The sequence below is a fragment of the Alternaria hordeiaustralica genome (assembly GCF_023758085.1).
Source record: "Alternaria hordeiaustralica strain BMP 2776 chromosome Unknown scaffold_4, whole genome shotgun sequence".
In the NCBI taxonomy this organism is placed as follows: Eukaryota; Fungi; Ascomycota; class Dothideomycetes; order Pleosporales; family Pleosporaceae; genus Alternaria; species Alternaria hordeiaustralica.
The window spans coordinates 1,294,963-1,315,993 of record NW_026056776.1 but is presented as its reverse complement, the minus strand read 5'-3'; the positions used below and the strand labels follow the sequence as shown (position 1 = coordinate 1,315,993).

The 21,031-nt window shown below is 53.6% G+C and overlaps 4 protein-coding genes across 4 annotated transcripts; 3 read left to right on the top strand and 1 right to left on the bottom strand.

The window, feature by feature from the left end:
* Positions 1 to 104: 104 nt before the first annotated feature.
* On the top strand, positions 105 to 3,676 carry J4E84_003213 (uncharacterized protein; the record flags this gene model as incomplete). The annotated part of the gene is made up of 4 exons (XM_049385830.1): positions 105 to 244; positions 325 to 494; positions 609 to 3,364; positions 3,416 to 3,676. The coding sequence occupies 4 exons, from the start codon at positions 105 to 107 to the stop codon at positions 3,674 to 3,676; spliced, it is 3,327 nt and encodes a 1,108-aa protein (XP_049246707.1).
* Positions 3,677 to 5,071: 1,395 nt separating this feature from the next.
* J4E84_003212 (uncharacterized protein) lies at positions 5,072 to 7,132 on the top strand (the record flags this gene model as incomplete). Its single annotated transcript, XM_049385829.1, has 4 exons — positions 5,072 to 5,215; positions 5,264 to 6,091; positions 6,156 to 6,638; positions 6,692 to 7,132. 4 exons carry the CDS (start codon positions 5,072 to 5,074, stop codon positions 7,130 to 7,132), a joined length of 1,896 nt encoding a protein of 631 aa, XP_049246706.1.
* Positions 7,133 to 11,057: 3,925 nt separating this feature from the next.
* On the bottom strand, positions 11,058 to 12,275 carry J4E84_003211 (uncharacterized protein; the record flags this gene model as incomplete). The annotated part of the gene is made up of 1 exon (XM_049385828.1): positions 11,058 to 12,275. One exon carries the CDS (start codon positions 12,273 to 12,275, stop codon positions 11,058 to 11,060), a length of 1,218 nt encoding a protein of 405 aa, XP_049246705.1.
* Positions 12,276 to 18,066: 5,791 nt separating this feature from the next.
* J4E84_003210 (uncharacterized protein) lies at positions 18,067 to 20,837 on the top strand (the record flags this gene model as incomplete). The annotated part of the gene is made up of 2 exons (XM_049385827.1): positions 18,067 to 19,102; positions 19,153 to 20,837. 2 exons carry the CDS (start codon positions 18,067 to 18,069, stop codon positions 20,835 to 20,837), a joined length of 2,721 nt encoding a protein of 906 aa, XP_049246704.1.
* Between the last annotated feature and the right edge of the window lie 194 nt (positions 20,838 to 21,031).

The window sequence follows — 21,031 nt, the reverse complement described above, 5'->3', positions numbered from 1 at the left end:
ACGCTTCTACCCACTTCTGCAACAACAGCTCCCTCTCTCACCACCCACGCGGACGGCCGTCCCACTACACGAAGCCATACATTGCTCCCGCAAGACACAATACAATGGTTGGCCTCACGTCCGCCGCCGGTGTTGTCGGCTTCCTCTCGGAACCCGACCCGGCCCTGCGCTCGTTCGCCCTCCAGCGGCTGAACGAGGAGATCGACCTGCTGTGGCCAGAGGTCGCGGGGTCTGTCAGTCAAATGTAAGGAACTCAGCTGAGCTATCACGCGCGCTCATCGCCATATCGCCATCAAAACAGCTGCTAACATGGGTGCGTCATAGTGAGGCGCTCTACGAAGACGACTCGTTCCCCGAGCGAGAGCTGGCCGCTCTGGTAGCCGCCAAGGTGTACTACCAGCTGCAAGAGTACAATGAGAGCATGGTCTTCGCCCTGGGCGCAGGCAAGCTCTTCGACATCCACAAGGCAGCCGAGTTCGAGGAGACAATACTGGGTAAGACACCGCGGACAACCGAGCTTCACTTTCAGCTCATGTTTACCTGCGTCATGAGCTGAAATAGCGGGTTCATCAGACTTCGAGCACAGTTTGCTAACTTGCTTTTTCCAGCCAAATGCTTAGACACGTACATCGCGCTGTCTGTCATGCACAACCCACCGACGCCGGTCAGCAAGGCGAGCCAGGCCCCTCCTCAACTGAGCACATCCTTCTCTGGAAACGCGGCAGGAGGTGCCAGCACTGCAGCCAGTCTTGCTTCGCCGATAACACCCTTCTCCCAGTCCGCGTTACCCTCCAAGTCGCTTCTCTCCAGGGAAGATTCGTCGACATTCGACCCTACACTCCCCGGAGGAGGCAATGCCGGTGTACCAGGGGCCCACCCCACCCCGATGGTATTGCAGCGAAACGTGCAGAAGAACCTCCACAGCACTGTACGGCGGATATTCGAGAGCTGCTACGAGAGCGGCAACTACAAGCAGGTCGTTGGAATCGCCATCGAGGCGCGGAATCTCGATGTCCTGCGCGAGTCGATTGTCCGCGCAAGCCAGGATGGAAAGAAGCAGGGCAAGAAGCCTGCGCAGCCCTCCGCACAGAGCGAGGACTTGATGGAGTATGTTCTCGATATCTGCATGAACGTGGTACAGGAGCGAGGCCTGAGGAACGAGATCCTTCGCCTGATTCTGGATCTCCTCAACGACGACCAAATCCCGAACCCCGATTACTTCTCCATCGCCAAGTGTGTCGTATACCTCAACCAGCACTCGCTGGCTTCGAAGCTCATCCGGCAGCTGATTGAGCGAGGAGACGACAAGTCTCGCGCAGTCGCATACCAGATCTCCTTCGACCTCTACGAGAACGGCACACAAGAGTTCCTCACAAAGATCATGGAAGAGCTGCCGGAAGCTGAGAAGGAAGACGCGCAGAAACCCTCGGATGCAGGCGAGTCGGACTCTCTGCTCGCAGATGTGGATACTAGCAACTCAAAGGGTGACCAGGCGAGTGAAGATCAGATCAAGGTCTACAACAATGTCCGCTACATTCTCCGCGGAACCAAGAGCATCGAACTGAACCTCGAGTTCCTGTACAGAAACAACCGCACAGACAAGGCTGTGCTCAACAAGGTCCGCGACAGCTTAGAGGCTAGGAACTCCATCTTCCACTCCAGTGTTACCTTCGCCAACGCCTTCATGAATGCTGGCACTACCAATGACACATTCTTCCGCGAGAACCTGGAATGGCTAGGAAAGGCGGTCAACTGGTCCAAGTTCTCCGCTACCGCTGCTCTCGGTGTCATTCACCGCGGCAACATCACACAAGGGCAGAAGCTTCTTGAGCCTTACCTGCCCAAGGACAGTGTCTCATCGGGCTCTCATTACGAGCAGGGTGGATCACTATACGCTCTTGGTTTGATCTACGCGAACCACGGATCCAACGTTCTTGATCTCCTCCTGAAGCAGTTCCAGAACGCATCTGAAGAGGTCATCCAGCATGGTGGTGCGCTCGGTCTTGGTGTTGCTGGCATGGGCACTGGCTCCGAGGAGATCTTCGAGGCGTTCAAGAACGTTCTGTACACAGACTCCGCCATCAACGGTGAGGCTGTCGGTCTCTCCATGGGTCTTGTCATGCTCGGCACTGGCAACATCAAGGCACTCGAAGACATGATCCAGTACGCGCACGACACACAGCACGAGAAGATTGTTCGTGGTCTAGCCATGGGTATGGCACTCATCATGTACGGCAGACAAGAGGCTGCTGACGAGCTCATCAACGGTCTCCTCGACGACCCAGACCCAACGCTGCGATACGGAGGTATCATGACTATCGCTCTTGCGTACTGTGGCACAGGTAGTAACAAGGCCGTCCGAAGGTTACTTCACGTTGCCGTCAGTGACGTCAGCGATGATGTACGAAGAGTTGCAGTCATGAGCTTGGGTTTCATCCTCTTCAGGAAGCCAGGCAGTGTTCCCCGCATGGTTGAGCTTCTCGCAGAGTCATACAACCCACATGTGCGATACGGAGCCACCATGGCTCTGGGCATTGCTTGCGCGGGAACTGGTCTCCCAGAGGCCATAGATCTGTTGGAGCCAATGATGAAGGACTCCACCGACTTCGTCCGACAAGGTGCTTTGATTGCGCTGTCCATGATCATGGTACAGCAAAACGAGGCGATGAACCCCAAGGTAGCATCTATCCGAAAGCAGCTCGCCAAGGTGGTGAGCGATCGCCACGAGGATGCTATGGCCAAGTTCGGTGCTGCGCTTGCCCTGGGTATCATTGATGCCGGAGGTAGGAATTGCACGATCGGTCTGCAGACGCCGACTGGCAACCTGAACATGGCGGCCATCGTCGGTATGGCCGTCTTCACCCAGTACTGGTACTGGTTCCCTCTGACTCACTTCCTCTCGTTGAGCTTCACGTCTACCGCCGTCATTGGTCTAGACCAGGAGTTGGAGATCCCGTCGTTCAAGTTCCACAGCAACACTAGGCCAAGCATGTTCGATTACCCGCCAGACGCAGAGGTCAAGGCAGAAGAGGCGCCCGAGAAGATCAAGACCGCGGTCCTATCCACCACCGCTCAAGATAAGCGACGACGGATGGTAAAGGAGCGCCAAAAGCGGAGGGAAAGCATGGATGTGGACCACACTCCTACCACACCCAAGCCTGCGGACGACGACAAGATGGACGTAGACGAGGACCCTAAGAAGGAAGATGGCGAGAAGGCTGACGGTGCCCAAAATGTGGAGTCTTCAAAGAAGAAGGTTGAGAAGGAGAAGGTTGGCTACGAGCTGGAGAACATGTCGCGTGTACTGCCGCCCCAAGTGAAGTACATCAGCTTCCCAAGCGAACGATATGTACCAGTGAAGAAGGTTAGTCACTTGCTCACCACGCCAAAGATCCTTAAGCTAACCCATCACCAGCCAACACTCGGTGTCATTCTTCTCACAGACACGAAGCCTTCAGAACCAAAGACGCTCCTAGAGCTCAAGGTAAAGAAGGCCGTGCCTGCCCCTGCCCCTGGCGCGTCGGGCTCTTCCGGAGATCAAGGACCAGAAGGCATATCAGTAACAACTGCTGCAGCGCCGGTCAGTGATAACATGGTGGATGAGGGCGAGGCCGAGGCTTCCACTCCGGGTGAGTTTATCTACGAGTCCGATACGAACCCGGACGACGACGAGTAAACGACGTCGTCGGACTTGAGCGTGAGCAGTGTGTTTCTGTACTATCAGCCTATTGGCGGTTGGACGTCGCAGTGGAGGAGGTAGCTTTTGCATTCATCATAGGTTATAGGGAGGCTTGTAGAGCCACCTTTCCCCGTCGCCTTTTAGACTAGGATGCATGTATAATAGCCAGAGGGTTTATCTTTGATATTAATGACTCCAGCGTGCGCAAGTGGTGATGTAATGACCGAGGCATGTATTGGCTTCCAGAACCCTGAAGAAGGTATGGCGGATCACACGACACGAAGATCCCTGGTCTTTCAGGAACCGCTGGCATGCTATGTCGGTAGTGGAGGTGGAGCTCAATATGTGTATATTAAGAGGCCGAGTAGTGGCGAGTGGGGCTGGCGTTCAGTGACAAGACTGCAGATGAAAGGTAACTTGCTAATTGATCACTGCTAGCTGTAAATGCCGTCCTCGTGAGCGTAAAGCATTTGTCGGTGCAATTGTCGCGAAGAAAAGCTGAAGACGGCTCAAATGTTCTGAGGCGCGGGTCGCACCTCCCTGCGTTCCCCGGATTATTCGGTCCGCTAGCTCGGTTTGCGGGTGGAGGGCGGCAGGGCCGCCTTCTAGACTTCATCTTTCGCAAACATCAACATTAGCAACAATTCTTGAGCAATAGCATCAAACATGTACCGCAGACTGCCAAACGTCGCTCTCGCCGCCGATACTGCAGCTCAGCCCAGGTCTCACAAGGGCGTGCGATGACGCCTGCATCTGCCCTGTGTCAGAACGCCAGGCAGTCGCGAAGCGAAGGGATTGCGGCATGGTACGAATGGGCGGCCTCGGTGGCTTCCTCGATTCTTCCATCGCTTCCGCGAGGTCTCACTCTCTGAAACGGAATACTTCCATTCGGTACAAAGGCTTTTCCACCAACATGCGGGATGCGCCTCCACCAACACCAACTGATACACAGTCAGAAAGCTGTCGCATAAGCTACATGTCCTTGAGCAGCATGTGAAATGGCCACCCATAACCCCAAGCCTTCTCATCTTACCCTTCAAGCCAGACTCCAATGATTGCTTCCTCCCCAGACTTAAGCGAATCCGCAGGTCTGCAAATACCCGGTCATCATGCGGGACCCCCCTGCACTGTGCCACATGCATGCGAGGCTGCGCTTTAAGGACGGGGATGTATAGCCCACGCTGTTCTTACTGGCGAGGCGAATCTGGATTTCTTGGTCGCGTGGATGGGCGACGGAATATATTACTGTGCCTTGCGTCCGCGCTCGCAGCTCCGCGGTGTTTCTGTCTGTCGAATGCTGATGCGTGGGCCATGCTGTTCATTACCTTGGTCTTGAGGAAGACTTCATTGTTCAATTCATTTCGACAATAGTATTGTTTTTCCCGGGTCGACATGGATTACCGCCACAAGAGGGATGTGCACACTTCGCATACGGAGCGCAGCAGCTCGACGCAAATTCGCCAGGTGCAGAACGTTGCTTTTGCCGATGCAACGGCTAAGGCTAACGTTCGGCCATGGACAAAGGCCATGTTCAAGGTATTATGACAAAAACGTTGTTCCAGGATGGTGTTGACGGTGTGATAGCTATATCTCTGCCTTTTCATCGCCACACTCAACTCGTGCATCAACGGATACGATGGATCGCTCATGGGGGCAATCAACAGTTACCCTCAGTATCGTTCTTATTTCAATTTTAATGAGACCGAGGGAACTCCTACTACCGGAATCGTCTATGCCATTTACACCATTGGGAACCTAGTCGGATCCTTCGTTGCTGGTCCTGCAACAGACTTTAGAGGAAGAAAATGGGGGATGTGTATTGGTACCTCAATCATCATAACCGGCGCCTGCATCCAAGCATCGTGCTCCAACCTAGCAGGTTTCATGGGCGGTCGCTTCGTCCTCGGTTTTGGCGTTGCTATTACTTCGACCGCTGGTCCCGCTTATGTGTCTGAGATGGCACACCCATCCTACCGCGGCATTTGCACGGGAATCTTCAATACATTCTGGTACGTCGGCGGGATCCCAGGCACGTTTGTTCCGTATGGGACTAGCAAAATCGACGGATCACAGTCCTGGCGTTTTCCAATATGGCTTCAGATGATATTCGCTGGAATTGTGTTTGTGAGCTCGCCGTTCCTGCCAGAAACGCCTAGATGGCTCATCGCAAATGACCGTCATGAGGAAGCCCTGGATACTATGGCACGCTTTCATGGCGAGGGTAACCGCGATTCGCCTATCGTCAAGCTGGAGTATAAAGAGATGGTCGAAGATATCAGCGTTACTGGATCAGATAAAAGATGGTGGGATTACCGAGAACTCTTCAATTCACGAGAAGCTCGGTACAGAACTATGTTAGTAGTCTGCATGGCGTTTTTCGGTCAGTGGTCAGGGAATGGCCCCGTGTCCTACGTAAGTTTTGACTGTACGACGTGCATGTGAGACATATACTGACTTCGTACCTCTACCTCTGCAGTACTACCCAACTATACTTCAGGGCGCTGGAATAGCCAACAATCGCACGCGCCTTCTTTATAATGGCATGCAGAACGTTGTTTCATTTGCCGGCGCAGTGTTTGGTGCCGTCTACACCGACTCTTGGGGCCGTCGACCCCAACTCCTCGTATCCACCGGCCTACTCGTTGGCATCCTCACTATTGTCTGCGCCCTAGTTGCCACCAATCTCAAAAAGGGACCAGATGGAAAGCCAATCTACGATGCAAATCATACACCGCAAATCGAGAGGATTGGGCAGGCAAGAGCAGTGATCGCGTTCTTCTTTATCTTCGGGTTCGTCTATTCGACGGGTTACACGCCGTTGCAGCAGCTATATCCAGTCGAGTGTCTACGGTATGAATCCAGAGCCAAAGGGATGGCGTTTTACAACTTCTGGGTGAACATTGCAAACTTCTACAACACCTTTGTTACTGGAATTGCGTTTTCAGGCGCAGGATGGAAGGTATGTCTGATCACCTTGTCAGCTCATAACCCCTGCTAACCTTTTTCTCGCAGTACTACTTCCTATTCATCTTCTGGGACATGTTCGAATTCATCGTCATCTATTTCTTCTTCGTCGAAACACGTCGCCGCACCCTCGAGGAAATCAGCGACATCTTCAACGCAAAACAGCCAGTCAAACACTCTCTGAACAAGACCCGTATCATCGTCCATGGGAACGGAAGGGGTGTAACAGCGATGCTTGACAAAGAGGAGATGGTCATGGAGAGGGATTTTGGCAACGATATGGATGGCGCCGGGGCAAGAGTCATGGCGAGGAGGGAGAGGGATTCGGCCGGGAGTGAAGGCAGGCTTGTGAGTCATGATTCTGTGAGAGACTCTCTGAGGGACAGGGTTATGGATCCGGGGAGGGGGAGTGGAGAGAGCGAGGGCATGCCCGGTCGGTATGAGATGAGTAGTTGGATGGACAATGGGGCGAAGTATACAACCACTTAGACGACCATTTTTGTAGATATGTTTTCTCCCAATGTAAATTTTACAATCCACGGTAGTCTTTGAACAACTAAGTGCGTAATCGCGTGAAAATGGCGAATGCACATATATACAGCCCCTAGAAGCAGTCAGTATGCTCCCTGACAAAGATGAGTGTTCACTTACACAAGACACCACATAAGGAAACCCCAGTCCCGCACCTCCCCATTCGATAGCCTTAACCCAGAGCACAGTCATCAACGGCGCGCCAACCAAAGACCCAAGTGTCTTAGTCAACATGACGATACTGAAGTCCTGCGCATCAGAATGTTCAAGTGCGACAAGCGACGACTTAACCAACGACATGGTGAACACGGGCAGAGCAGAACCCAGGGCATATATGATAAGCGCTGCATACGTTAGCTCTTTCTGTCATCAGTTCGACTGCAGTGCGAAATACCTGTCAGCAACATCCAAAACCTCCCTGCCACAGCTATACAAAGTACACCCAGTACCGACACCGCAATACTTACCCTCGCGCCCATCACGTTCAATCTAACATCATCGCCCCTCACAGCTTTCGCCGACATCGACTCGCGGATAAGCCGGGGGACAACTACCAACAGCAACGTGAGGTTCACGAGGGCTTTGGCTGAGAGGAGGTATCCCGCTTGTGCGAAGGTCCAGTTGTAGCGTTTGGAAATGTATTGAACGAGCAGCTTTGTGTCGGAACTTGCTAGTGCGGTGAAGAAGAAAGTCACTAAGAGGACTTGGAAGTTATATCTCCCGAGTACTAGATCACGTAGTCGATAAAGGGTCTGGGTGATGGTTTGGTAGATGGTGGGTGGGGGTTTGAAAGCGGTGCTGTAGCGGGTTGGGCTGGTATCTGTGTTCTCGAGTAAGGGCCCGGCTTCCTCTATTTCCTCCACGGGTCCGGACGTGGGAGTTCTGGTAGTGTGTGGAAGGCTCGTGGTGTTGGGAAGTAGGCTGATTGTTGGTATTGCGCAGAGTAGGAGGGCGATGTTGAGCCAGAAGGGCAGCCAGAGGTTGTTGCTCATGGTAAACGCTGCTAGGGTTGGGCCCATGAAGGAGACGATGTATGATGTCGAGCTGATGTAAGAGAAGTATGATGCTCTGTATGTATTTAGCGTGTTCTTCTATACAGACGGATGTTTACTGACCGCTGAACATACTCGCTTGTCAAAGCCGAAGTAAGCGTGAAAATTGTTGACTGGAAGACACATTCGCCTCCTAGGATATTGAAGATCGGGCCTGCGAGGATGGATTCGGTTGGTAGAAGATGTGGAAGGTGTCCTGGCCTAGTTTAGTGAGTGAACATAGTGGTTTTACAACCCAATCTACTGTGACGAAGCGTCGCGATGAAGATAATTCATACTGGGACGATACATACCAACAACAATAGCCCATGCACTCATCACAATCCGTGGAACAAGATTGCACCACAACACAGTCCTGACACCCCACTTCTCCGCGACAAAGCTGAACGGTATAGTCACAACGAAGTCTGATGTACACAGTATTAGCACAAACGGCTTCTCTCTCGATACCAAGCTCATCTATCACATACCAAATACAACCCTCATCGTCTCCATACTACCCTGCAGCCACGCCAGCTTCCTCTGAACATCCTTGATTTTACACAACAGCTCCGGTATCGAGCCATCAGGTTGAATGACAGATACATCATGCTTTTGATAATGTTCTTGACATAATCGCAACTCTATCACTCGATTGAGAGGTAACGTGTATAGAACAGATGACAGCTGGACCAAGAGGAGCATAAGTACGAGAGGCCATATAGCACGTCTGCGAGAGGGCAACGGCATTGGAGACGGACTGCGCGATGACGGTGAGGACGGTGTCGCGACGCTTGTAAGTAGTGGCGCGCTGCTGTCAATGTTAGACATCGTCTTAAGGCTCAGTCAAAGTCATCGTGTATCATCGCGGAACATTTGGCCAAGTGTGAGATTATGGTGTGCTATTGGTGTAGCTTCTAAAGTGCGGTATCGCGATGTTTGCGATAAGATAGGCTTCACGTGAGCAGCGATAGTGAACTTCGAAAGAACGTCCACAACACAAGATCATTGAACAAATCCCATCGTATCTTAGACTGAACTCAGGTTCACTGATTTCTCGAACCTGTGCTCTGTATGCTCGTAGCCGCGTGACTCTGTTTCTAAATGCATTGCCGGACTTTATCCCGTGAACCTGTAGGGCTACCCCAGCCACTACATGCCGCCAACGCATCGCAATCTGCAACACACCAAATCGCGTCCCGGTGAGCTGATCCGCCTCAACACTAAGCGTACCGCGTTGATCCCTTGTCGTTCAACGACCCGTCTGACATACAGCGCACCTTCCTTTGTCGCCCAAAGACTGTTATTTGCCTCTTCCTGCGGAGACGTGGCTGGCTGTGTCAAGGGGCCTTCCTTGCACGGGATTTGCTGTCGGGTACTCCGGACAACGCCACATCCACTGATTTCCTGACAATGCGTATGCCGAAACGGCGAGGCTGGGAGATAATCGTCGATTTCCTGTTTTCGAGTCTGAGTGAGGATTTTCCCATGTGCCGTCTTTCTATATGCATGATCATGCGGCGTCTGTGCTGGCTTTGCTTTTCCCATGCTTAATTGTCATGTATCCACCTAGCGCGCAACCAGCTACAAGCAAAGTGAGGAGGAAAAGTAGCACCATAGCGCGAACTTTGTTCCTCATCCATCGACTCCGTAGTGTATTGCCGCTTTGCCTTCCATGGTTGTCCAGGGATATGTAGCCTCTCCGCCAAGGTATGCTGTCCAATATTTCGAAGGACTCGACGGACGCAGGGGACGGCGGCGCAGACGTGGGGTCAGACTCGGCATAACGCGGACAGAGCGTGTTGTGTGCGAAAGTAGTATCATCGTCGGTATAGGGTGAGAGCAGTTTGTAGCCTGCTTTAGACGAGTTTGCGGTGGTAATAGAGATCTGGGGCGGTTAGGAGGTGGAGGCGCTGATAGGCCCCTACAGGCGCCGTGTAATACTTACTAGAGGCATACTCGCCAGCGTTTGCAGTTGAGTAAAGGAGGGTCTGCGTGCTTCGATGAGCAGAGCAGGGCAATCTTAAGCAATTGAGATGGCATTGCTTGCTGTGAAACATGCGTGTACCCTGCGGCGTGGACTGTGTAGCATCCACTCGCCCAACATATATCACCAAGAATATCGCATGATGAAACACAGAAACAACGGGATGCCAGGGCGAAAGCGAGCATGGAAGACCAATTCCTCAATTTTGGGCGACCGTTTCTATACTATTGATGCTCTTCGTAGCTCTTCCAGCCCGGCTGTCCAGTAACATTCTGATGAGCTTTGCAACAACACGCCCACATCACTTCAACACTTTTTCACCGTTCCACCGCATATGCAAAAGGAAAGTAGACAACCGTGAACAAATGAGGTGTCCGAAAAAAGTTTTGGATTGAGAAAGGAAGGGTATCTCGGCTCGCGTAAGCAAACAACAGTTGCGAGTGAGCCTGGTTGTGCTGGCTTGTGTATTTCCAATTTCAGCCTGTAGCCGCTTATCCTCCCCACATGCTGCAGAACAGATCAAACAACCCGTATTAGATGGACTTTATATCCAAGAAGAAAGGGTGCTCGACCTGATCTGGGCTCCACTAGCCACCGCAGGCTAATGCCGTGCGCATGGCAGCAGACGACCGGTAAATTTTGGTCGGACCTAACAAAAGAAATGCTCGAAACAGAAAAGTGACGTCTTTGATATCGCAATATAACAGTAACAAGACGCTTGTAAATGCTGGAAGAAATGACCTGCTATGACGCTCATACGAGTATTTTTGGTACAACGGAGCGCGATGGATGTGATCATGACAGTCCATGGCAGTTGAGTTTTTCGACAGCGGTAAGAATGGCCACTGCCTGGCGCGGTGATCTTTTAAACATGGAGGTATTGGTTGTGGAAGTATTGACCCTGATGTTGCATAGTGGACTGGTGTTCCGGGGTAGGTGTCGTGGGATACATTGATTGAGGCTGCGACTTGACAACGTGACCATACGTAAAGTGCTCACCCTCAGGCGTAATCGGTGGGGTGGGGCATCCGTTCTGCATGACAGAGCTGTATGGGTTCTTGTTGGGCGTCTGCGGGTAAGCGTTGACATTGGGCACGGGCTTGGGCTCCTCGATGGTGACGGTCGGGGGTGGCGTAGGAGGGGCAGCCTGGCGGCGCGCGATCTGCGCTTGTCTTTGCAGGAATTCCTCGACGGTGGCGGACACAGTGGACAGATGCATGGATGCATACTTGCGGGAAAGTACCGGGGATGGCTGATACAGGTGGTTGGACAGACCGATGACTGTTTGAGGGTCGTAAGCACCAGACCAGTCGGTGTTGCGTGCTTGGGGTCGGGACAGGACGCATCTCGCGAGGGCAAGGGCGGATCGGGCGAGGACGGATGGCCGTGTGGAGACGAACTCCTTGTGGAAGAGAGCAATCTCGGCGATGTAGAGAGCCATGTGCTCAACCTCGGCATCGTATGGGGCTTCCGAGAGGGCGATCTGGAGGAATGCGTCGACTGTGGTGTGGCCGATCATCCAGTTCAGGGTTTGCAGAACGTGCCATTCCATCTGAGTGAACATCTCGTCATCGTAGAGAGAGCAGCACATCGACTTCAACTCCCGTACGGTGGGTACGCGGTCCTTCTTGTCACCGTACTTGGCGGCAATGAGCAGGGCTGCGCAGCCAACGAGCTGGTAGTGACGCTTGTAGACAACGCGGCGGGAGCAGTAGCGGTCGAGGAGGTTGACCGCCAGAAAGAGGGTCTCGGGCAACAGCTGGAAGGCAGCGTGGGCTTCAACCAAGAAGTCGAGGAGGTAGGGGCGCATGAACCACTGGATCTCGGTCTGGATGTCAATGGAGTTGACGTCTGGCAGGGTTTGTCCTTCCATGTGGATCATGTGTTGCATGATGTCTTCTTGGTATTCATCAGCGGTCATCCTTGATAGCTCTTCGGCGATGGCTCGTTGTTGCATCTTGGAAACAGCTCGGTGGCGTTCTCTTGCCTCAGCTCGCATGGCATAGATGCCATCGTCGTGCGACTCTACGAAGTAGGAGTCGCACTGGCCGTAGCGGGATTGTTGTTGTTGGTGGTACGCCATGTTGATGTGTTCGGTATGTATCGGGTAGTATCGTCAGGTCTCCGGGATAGACGTGGTCGGGTGTAAGGGGTTTAGTGAGTGGACAGCTTCGAATGATGAGCCGGATTAGAGAGTGGCAGCCTGAAAGGCAACGGTACAAAGAGTGTGATTAGCTGGTATGTAAAAGAAGGTCTGTAGTCGGCGATCCTCTAGTGCTGAGGGTCGAATGTGTTGGTACAGAGCTGGACAGATTTCGTTAGCGGAAGTTTCCTGTCCAGAACCCAATAGATATCCATACCTTTGCAGAATTAATACAATTAGTGTAGTGAGCGAATGGAGTGTACAAAAACACGAGCGGAAAAGGTCGAAGAAGGCGCAGATTTCATCCAGAAGACTGATTGACGCGGTCTCGTATATCCCTTAGTAAAAAGGGATGTCGTAGGGCAGAGCACGAGCTAACGAGTCCGCCGGGCTAGAGGTATATCGTCGAGGGTACTGGCGACTGAGATCTAGGCTGATGTGTGAGCCTTGGGTCGAGAGATGGCGATGACGATGGTGAGTACGAACAGTGCAAGTCCTTTTCGGCGCTGAGGAAGTAGGTACAGCTAGTAGTAGACAATCTATGAGAAAGACATGTTAGCGATTGATCAGAACGAAAAGTTATGCCCTGAGTAGTGGGTCAGACCCATTTAGGTAAGGGTCCTGGTCGCTAGTCGGATTGAGGCCATAGCGAGGACGGGACGAGGCGGTGAACGACGGTCAAGAACCGTGGAGATCTGGCAGGATGGTGTATAGCGACGTCTGAGCTGTCACGATAACGAAGCCCAGCTGCCAAGGAGCATACGACTGTTATATCGGCTACTGCTGCACTCCATATCCACATCCATTGTTCATCCACACGAGTGAAAGAGCAGACGTCACAGGACATCAGGATCCGGGATTGCGCGATACTGGGGTGAAGCGTGGCAGTTCCGACGAGACGGGTTCTTTACGAGGTTGCTGAGGCAGTGTTCCGATGGTTGGGTTCGTGGCTGAACGCCCTTTGTCCGACACCCTTCTTCGCCCACACAAACGCCCGACCCCCAAATCAATGCCGTCCATGCATGTCGTCCTGGTCTTCCTCTCCAGTCCCTGCTCTCAATGTTTCTAATCTCATCCCAATGTTCTTCGATGGTTCTGTCTCCTTTTTCGAGTCCATAGGGCCGGGAAATCTTCGGGTGAGCACAGCCAGCATCGGTGGAAACCCCGGAATCAAAGGAACAAGAAATAAGTGACCTACCGAGATGATGGCTCAATCGTCACACACGAGGCTGATGGTACAGGTATCGGGTGGATAGCTGTGTAGAGAGCGAAGGACTAGAGTACAGCGAGTTCGTGTTCTCAGCTATCTCTACGTCCAGCGAGAGACGAGGGAGGAGGTCGGCGGAGGAATGAGGGCGGAAGGTACAGGGAGTCTGGACTCTTCACGATCCTATTCGAGGAGAGACGGCGGTCGGGTTTAGGGGACCGAGAGCAGGAGATGGGGAGTTTTATGGAAAGATAGGAGCCGAAACACTCAGCACCACATCAGATCCAAAGTTTCTCCGTGCTCGACCGTGGTGAAAGAGAGATATGAGAAGAGGGAGAGAGGGTGAGAGGAGAGCACGATACAGACGGACGTAGCTTGGAGAAAACGACTGGGCGAGCAAAGCCCTAGGAGGTTGCCGCTAACCGCATCTGACACACGGCAACTCGCACAGCATGGGAACAGGGAACTTGATACGCCCACAGCGCCCAGCCAGCCGATGCGTATTCCGCCGCCGTCGTGCCCCATTGTGGATCAACCATGGCGTTTTTGCGTCTGGGAAGCTTCGGCCAGGAACACGCTCGTTGAACGCGTCCTAGTCCCGTGTCTTCCGCAACCATCACCACCACGCCCAGCCCCGGTGCGGTGCTGCTCCCGTCGCGGTCGCGCGCACCCGCTGCTGTGCCCGCCGTGCTGCACACCGCGCCTGACTGCAGCGTAGGACTGACTTGAGTGCACTCGCACCAATACTCGCTGCTGCACTTGCTTTTCTCAACGCGGCACCGACGCTCTGAGCAGCGCCGTGGCTGTAATCTTCGCCTGGCCCCGCTCGAATTAGAGCCCTGCCAGGGCGCCGGTGAGGCCACTCATGCAGCTATACAAGGTTGCAGGATAGCCTACGATCGCTGTCCAATGTCGCCCTCGCCTGCGCACAGGAAACAACTTGCTTTGCACACGGCCAAGACCTGCATAGGGCGTTGTGGCCGCCGCTCTCGCTGCTTGCATCCCAAACATGCCTGCGCCAGAGTCGTGGTTCCCCTGGCATGCTATAGGAAGCTGAGGTCATGTCATAATTAGCCCATTAGGACACGCTGAGGGCTCCTCCTTTGTTGGAGCGCATCAACGCTGCAGACGACGCCTGTCGGCACGCTGCATCCTTGTCACGCGTCGCACCGCCATCACCGCCCAAGGTCGCCTCCGTCGCGTCCTCGACATGCGCATCACGGCTCCACATGGCAAATCTCAGAAACTCAGGAGTAAATTCTGGAGACTCGTGAGCCTTGGCCGACACCGCACTCTGCTCACCATATTCTGCATGGCAGATTACGCGATAGGGGACCCTGGCACGACATATCCTGTGCGACACAGACCCCATACCGAAGCCGCCAGCCTGACCGTTGGACTCATCGTTTCGTAATGCCCTTGGTGTTTCGACGATAGTAGTTGCTAGTCCCTCTGCCCGATGATCCACGTGTTTAGTAACATCAGCTAGCAACGCGTGTCGGAGCCTAAGTTAGCTGCTGAGATTGCCAATTCTCCTAACTCGCTGTGCGCAGGTCCGTGGGTTTGGCAAGCCTCCACCGCATAGTTTCTAGAAATCAGCCATAGCCCGGACTTGACCTTCCCTTGCTGACCAGCGGGATTATGGCGGGGTTTGCTTATAGGATTCGTCCTCCTATTACAGGTGCGGTCCCTATTACGAGGTGCGGTCGTGCCGCATGCAAACGAGTCACTTCTTGCAGCGCTTCGATGTTGCAAAAGCGCGTTGACGCAAACATGTGCGCAGACGCGTTCATGCATGTACGATCTTGAGTAAGGAAGGTGCGCCTCAGACTTAGCGAGCCTCAGCTCTGCGCGGCCGCATCACAGAGTAACAACCGTCCCCACGTCGTGCAAGCATATACGGCCGAACTCCACAACTGACGTGAGGATCGCGAGAACGGCGAGGTCTGTCGACATGATGATGCCGCTGATGGTTCACCTGCCAAACACATCTAGCTTCGCCGTCCAACTGCAGCATCACAATCCACGGCCGTTTCGCAACTCCCTTCGCACGCGTGCTGTGATTCGGCTTCGGCTATTGACAGGCGGCTGGGCCCATCATCTCGCGACGACGGATCTTAGCGTGATCTTTCGCGTTCATCATCTGAGTAAAAAAGGAAGATCCTAACCCGGCAACTCCGCATTGGAGCCTGCTCTAACATAGTGCTTCACGTCGCTGCTGCAGCTAGTGGCCAGCCGACATCCGCAACTGTACCATCGCCAGCCACCAATGCACCTCAGCACGTCCGGGTCCAGGCATTATGTCACAGTCGCGAAGAAACGCGTCTTAAAGTACCTGAGCTGTGCGCACGCGACAAACCCAAGCTATTTTCTGATCCTCCTCCGTGCACACCTGCCTCGGTCGGACGCTCTCACGGCGCTGGACAGCCTTCAAGTGGGCCGATCCTCACATCCAGCTCATTGTCAGCAAATTTGCTCCGACTTTTCTTTCAAGAAGCGGACCTGGTGAGGAGAAAGATTGTCGGTATGACAAAATGTCAAGCGCTTTCCGCAGCAACGCTGCGCCGAGGCCCGCAGAACTGTAACCCGGTGCTGCGTGCAACTCGTCATGGAGGCATGCTAATCTGGAGCTTCATCGCTTAAAGGCGTTACCCGGACACCGCATGCACTTGTCAAAAGATCTGTGCATGCTTGCACGACGGCGACGAGCAAACTTTTCAACGTCTCTGGATGTGGCTGCGGGACCACACTGCATGTTTCAATACTCAACATCCGCTCTTCTGCATCAAGCACCGTGAGCAGTGACGGATCCAGCGGTTGCAACCAGTCTTTTTGCCCGGCGTCACTGACTTGCGTTCCACGGACGATGAGGCCCGCCGCAATAACGACATACCCCGCCGGACGGTCCAAGCTCTCGCCTTGAAATTTCCAAGGTTCGACTTCTGCTTCATCGCGAGATCATCCCGATATTTGCTTCTGAGCGCGTCTTAGGTCTTGCAAAGCCCCTTGGGCGTTCACGCGTCACACGTTTAACGCGTACCGCGTGCGCGCCGCCTTCCACATTGTCATGGACCATGAAACCCTGGGAAAGACTAGACCTGATGGTCGTCTTGACTCAGCCCAGTACCTGGGTCCAGGCGGAGTTGCCATCTCAAGCCAGCCCCTGGAGATCCTTATGTTACTATTATTGCGCAACGGATCTGAACAAGTCAAGCCATGTACCAAAGCTTCGCCAATAATTCAACCAAAAAGAAAAGTCAACGTCGTTGCGGCGCAACAATGCAGCCTCCGCCCGTACGAAGGGATGCATTTTCCCGATGAGCGTTAACGTGCCAACGCTTCTGCAAACGGTTTCTCGTGACGTGAGCATGAAGACATTGAGTTTGGTCCGCACATGGCCCGGCGAAGCTAGTTTTGACTCGCGCAATATTGCCGGAGCAATCTCCAACATACGGCTTGTCAGAAGACTCGAGGCGGTTTTGGACCACCGGAACATTAGACCAGCGTTCTATCAGCAGGCCACCTGCAACACCCGAGTCTTGAAGATGAATTTACAATAATTTGGTCTGTCGCAAGGTTGCACCGCACCGTATAGACTTGGAAATACATCACGTCAAAAGTTGGACATCTGCTTGTTGTAGGTCCTTCACCCCGCGTAATCGAAAAAGCTCGACCTAGGGCAGTTGCATCCAACACATATTGCCTGCCTTCAACGTATAGGCTGTGTCTGGTTTTTAAAACACGTCTGCGAAGCGTACCGTGTAGGTAACTTAAGGCAGGTCTTACTGACTGGAGTTACCTACATTGAATGAGCTCCTTCACGGCACGGTGCTACGACAAGTGTTCGTGTTCACCATAATTCTATCTCCCGCGTATTGTCCACTCATCACTACGTTGTAGTCGTCCACTCTGTGATAGCAGCGGCGAAGGAACGTAGCAACATGTGTTATGCTCCGTCTCCGAGCGGAAGTGGCCTCTTGGCCTAGCAGCCCCTGGAGGTACAGGCAGCCTGGTTTGCGGTTGGCAACCGCACGCAAAGTAGCGAGACCTATATATCCCCCGGTGTCTTCATTCACCGCCTGGTTGTATGAAATGCACTCTTGCAGGCAGGAGGATTCGGTTCTGGCGTTGGACAAGGGCGGATCGGAGCGTGTGGTACGAGGACGCCGGGCGTCGGACTCGGCAGGGTTGTAGGGACCTAATCGCGATCAATCATCTCTCAGTAAGTATGTGAACGACCGAACACTTTCTGTGAGAGACATTGAGGCAACTGAAGCCGTTCGAGTTGAAAGCATCGTGAGGCAGGTGCGGAGTTGATGCGGAGGTCGTCGGCGTTAAGGAGGAATGTTTATCCGTGCTCTGGACCCACCGAAAAGTCAAAGTCGGCTCGCCAAGAGTTCGAGAGAAGTTCGCGACTGAGCTCTTCCGTCACAATGAGTGTAGTATCGTAATGCCAGCGCTCCTCCATAGACGTACGCGCAGCTTCACACATCCCACGGCTTGATCAAGCCCCCGAAATTCACCATGGATATCCATCGATCTCGCTTCGTGCCCTACCCGCCATCTGCGATCAACGCGCTCGCATTCTCGCACCCGGAAGCCGAACATGGACAGCAGGATCCTGTTTCTCTGAGATTGGCGATTGGACGCGCAAACGGAAACATCGAGATATGGAACCCTGCAAGAGGCTCCTGGCTCCAAGAGAAGGTCTTCTATGGCGGCAAAGACAGGAGCGTTGAAGGACTGGCATGGACCCAAGAGCCAGATACGCGCGATGCGCACGGCAAGGTGATGCCTGGTCGCCTGCGACTCTTCAGCATCGGGTACTCAAGCAGCGTCACAGAGTGGGATCTCACTACAGGCCTTCCGGCGCGCCATTCGGACGGTAACCACAGCGAGGTCTGGTGCTTTGCTGCACAGCCAAGGAAGAACGCGGCCAAGGGCGCTTCGAATGAGCAGAGCGGCTCGTGCCAGAAGCTTGTTGCAGGCTGCGCTGACGGCACGATTGTTCTTCTATCTACCGACGACAATGATCTCACCTTCGAGCGCTTCGTCTCCCGCGCTACGAATAAGAAGGCGCGCGCCCTGAGCATCACATACAAGGACCAGCATACAGTACTCGCTGGTTTCGCCGACAGCATGATCCGGGTCTTCGACACAAGGAGTGGAAATGTGATTCGGAACATCTCTCTAGGAAGTGGCCCCCATGGTGGGCCAAAGGAAATTCTAGTATGGAAGGTCAAGTGTCTGTCAAATGGCGACTTCGTATCGGGAGACTCTACTGGTGACATCCGAATCTACAGCGGCAAGAACTACAGTCAAACGCAGAGGATATCCGGACACGAGGCGGACGTGCTCGATCTCGCCGTGACCCGCGACGGAACCAGCATCTTCAGTGCGGGCATGGATCGCCGCACCTGTTTCTACACAAGCAAGAAGGGTCAGGCTCAAGGGCAGAGCGGAAAATGGCGAAAGGTGTCACACCAGAGGCACCACGAGCACGACGTCAAAGCTATGACAACTTACGAGGGCAACAAGCTGAGCGTGGTAGTCACAGGAGGTACGAAAACTCGCTCATTCTGCTCAGCTCACGACTAACATACATATCAGGTATTGACACCCAGCCCATCGTCGTTCCAATCCGCACATTTGGCAAGGAGCTTAGTCGAGGTCTCCCAGCATTGCCTCCTACGCCCCCGTTAACGAGCGCCCCGGATGCAAGATTACTAGTCAGCTGGTGGAGCACCGAAGTACGGATATGGCGCGTCAAGCCTCAAGATGATGGTACGGAGAAGCCCAAGGTGGTTGCACGCCTTGCTTTGCAGGGCGAAGAGAATATTATATCCGTGTCTATCTCTAGAGACGGTGGACTCCTCGCCGTCGCAACAGCCAGCACGGTGAAGCTTTTCCACCTCTTACAGCACGCAGGAGCCGTGCGTGTACGTAGGCTAGAGATGCCTTCTGTCTCTGGCGCAAAGACTCTCAAGTTGTCATCCAATGGCAAATGGCTCGCGGCGGTCATGGCGACCGACGAAATCCAGTTGGTCCGAATTGTGCGAACAGACGATCCGGCAGATGCACCTCGTGCGCTTGAGAAAGTACAGCCCCTCTACCGACTTGAGCGCGACATGTCTACACAGAGTCCTCTCAGTGGGCCCTCGGGAGCTTACGAACGATCCATTGCACATGCCGACTTCTCCAAGGACGGTAATGTCTTCGCTGTTGTTGACTTGGCTGGTTACGTCGACACATGGGTTGTGGAAGGCAATGAAGACACGACTGCACCAGAGATCGACATCGACGACACTACACCTGCTGCCAACGACGATGATGACTCCGATGACGAGGAAGAATCACGGGAACAAATAACCTACTTGGGTCAGCATTGGATACGGAACCCATCTGGTCATTTGCTTCCCCGACTCGATTCAACGCCTGTCTTGCTCTCCTTCCAGCCCAGCTCCGACGCTTCCAACCGACCAGAGCCTAATGGCAACCCCGCGGTACACCCAACAAGACACAACCCTCATCCTCACTCGCACGAGCTGCCTACCGCGGACTACCGACTTCTCCTGGTCTCTGCCGAGCACCAGCTCTACCTCTTTGACGTCATGTCCGGCCGCCTATCAGACTGGTCAAGACGAAACCCACCCTCCAGCTATCCCCACGAGTACAAACAAGTCGACCTCCCCGCAAAGGGCTGCGTCTGGGACGTGACAGAATCCCAACAACGGATATGGCTGTATGGCGAGAAATGGCTATTCATGTTCGACCTGACCAAAGACTTCACAATCTCAGATACCGACCACGCAGGCAAGAAGCGGAAACGCGACGCTCTCAAGAACAACAGCGGTGCCGGTGACGCCATTCCTCAGAAGGAAGCACCCGTCACCAAGATGCGCAAGTTCCAGAGCGACGATGCAGACAAAGCTGGAAGACAGAAATGGATGGACGTCAATGCCATACGCCGCAAGCCCGATGCCGAAGACGACGACGATGTGGAGAGCACCAGCCAACCCCTCACCATCCTACGGAGAGCAAACACACAAGAAGGGGCTGAGCAAACAAACGGCGAAACAGGAGAGGAGCTGATTAACGGCGGAGGAGAAGTCGGAGCAGTCGAGCAAAGTAAGCGGAACGAGCCTTGGTGGCACACATTCAAGTACCGTCCCATACTCGGTATTGTTCCCATTAGCGGTGATGATAGTTTCCACGCGCCCGAGGTGGTGCTTGTGGAACGGCCGAGCTGGGATTTGGATCTCCCACCGCGGTTTGTGGGTACGCATGAGCAGTAAGTCAGTTATGTGTTGGGATGGTTGGTGAATTTACAGGAGGGGTAGATGTATAAAGGAATACCTAATCTGATGCGATGAATTGGCCATGTTGTTTTTGTCATTTTCGCTTCTCTGTGCTTGCTTAGTTGTGTTCTTGATCACGGTGATGCTCGTTTCCTATGGAGTTTGATGCAGTTATGCTAATATACAGATGT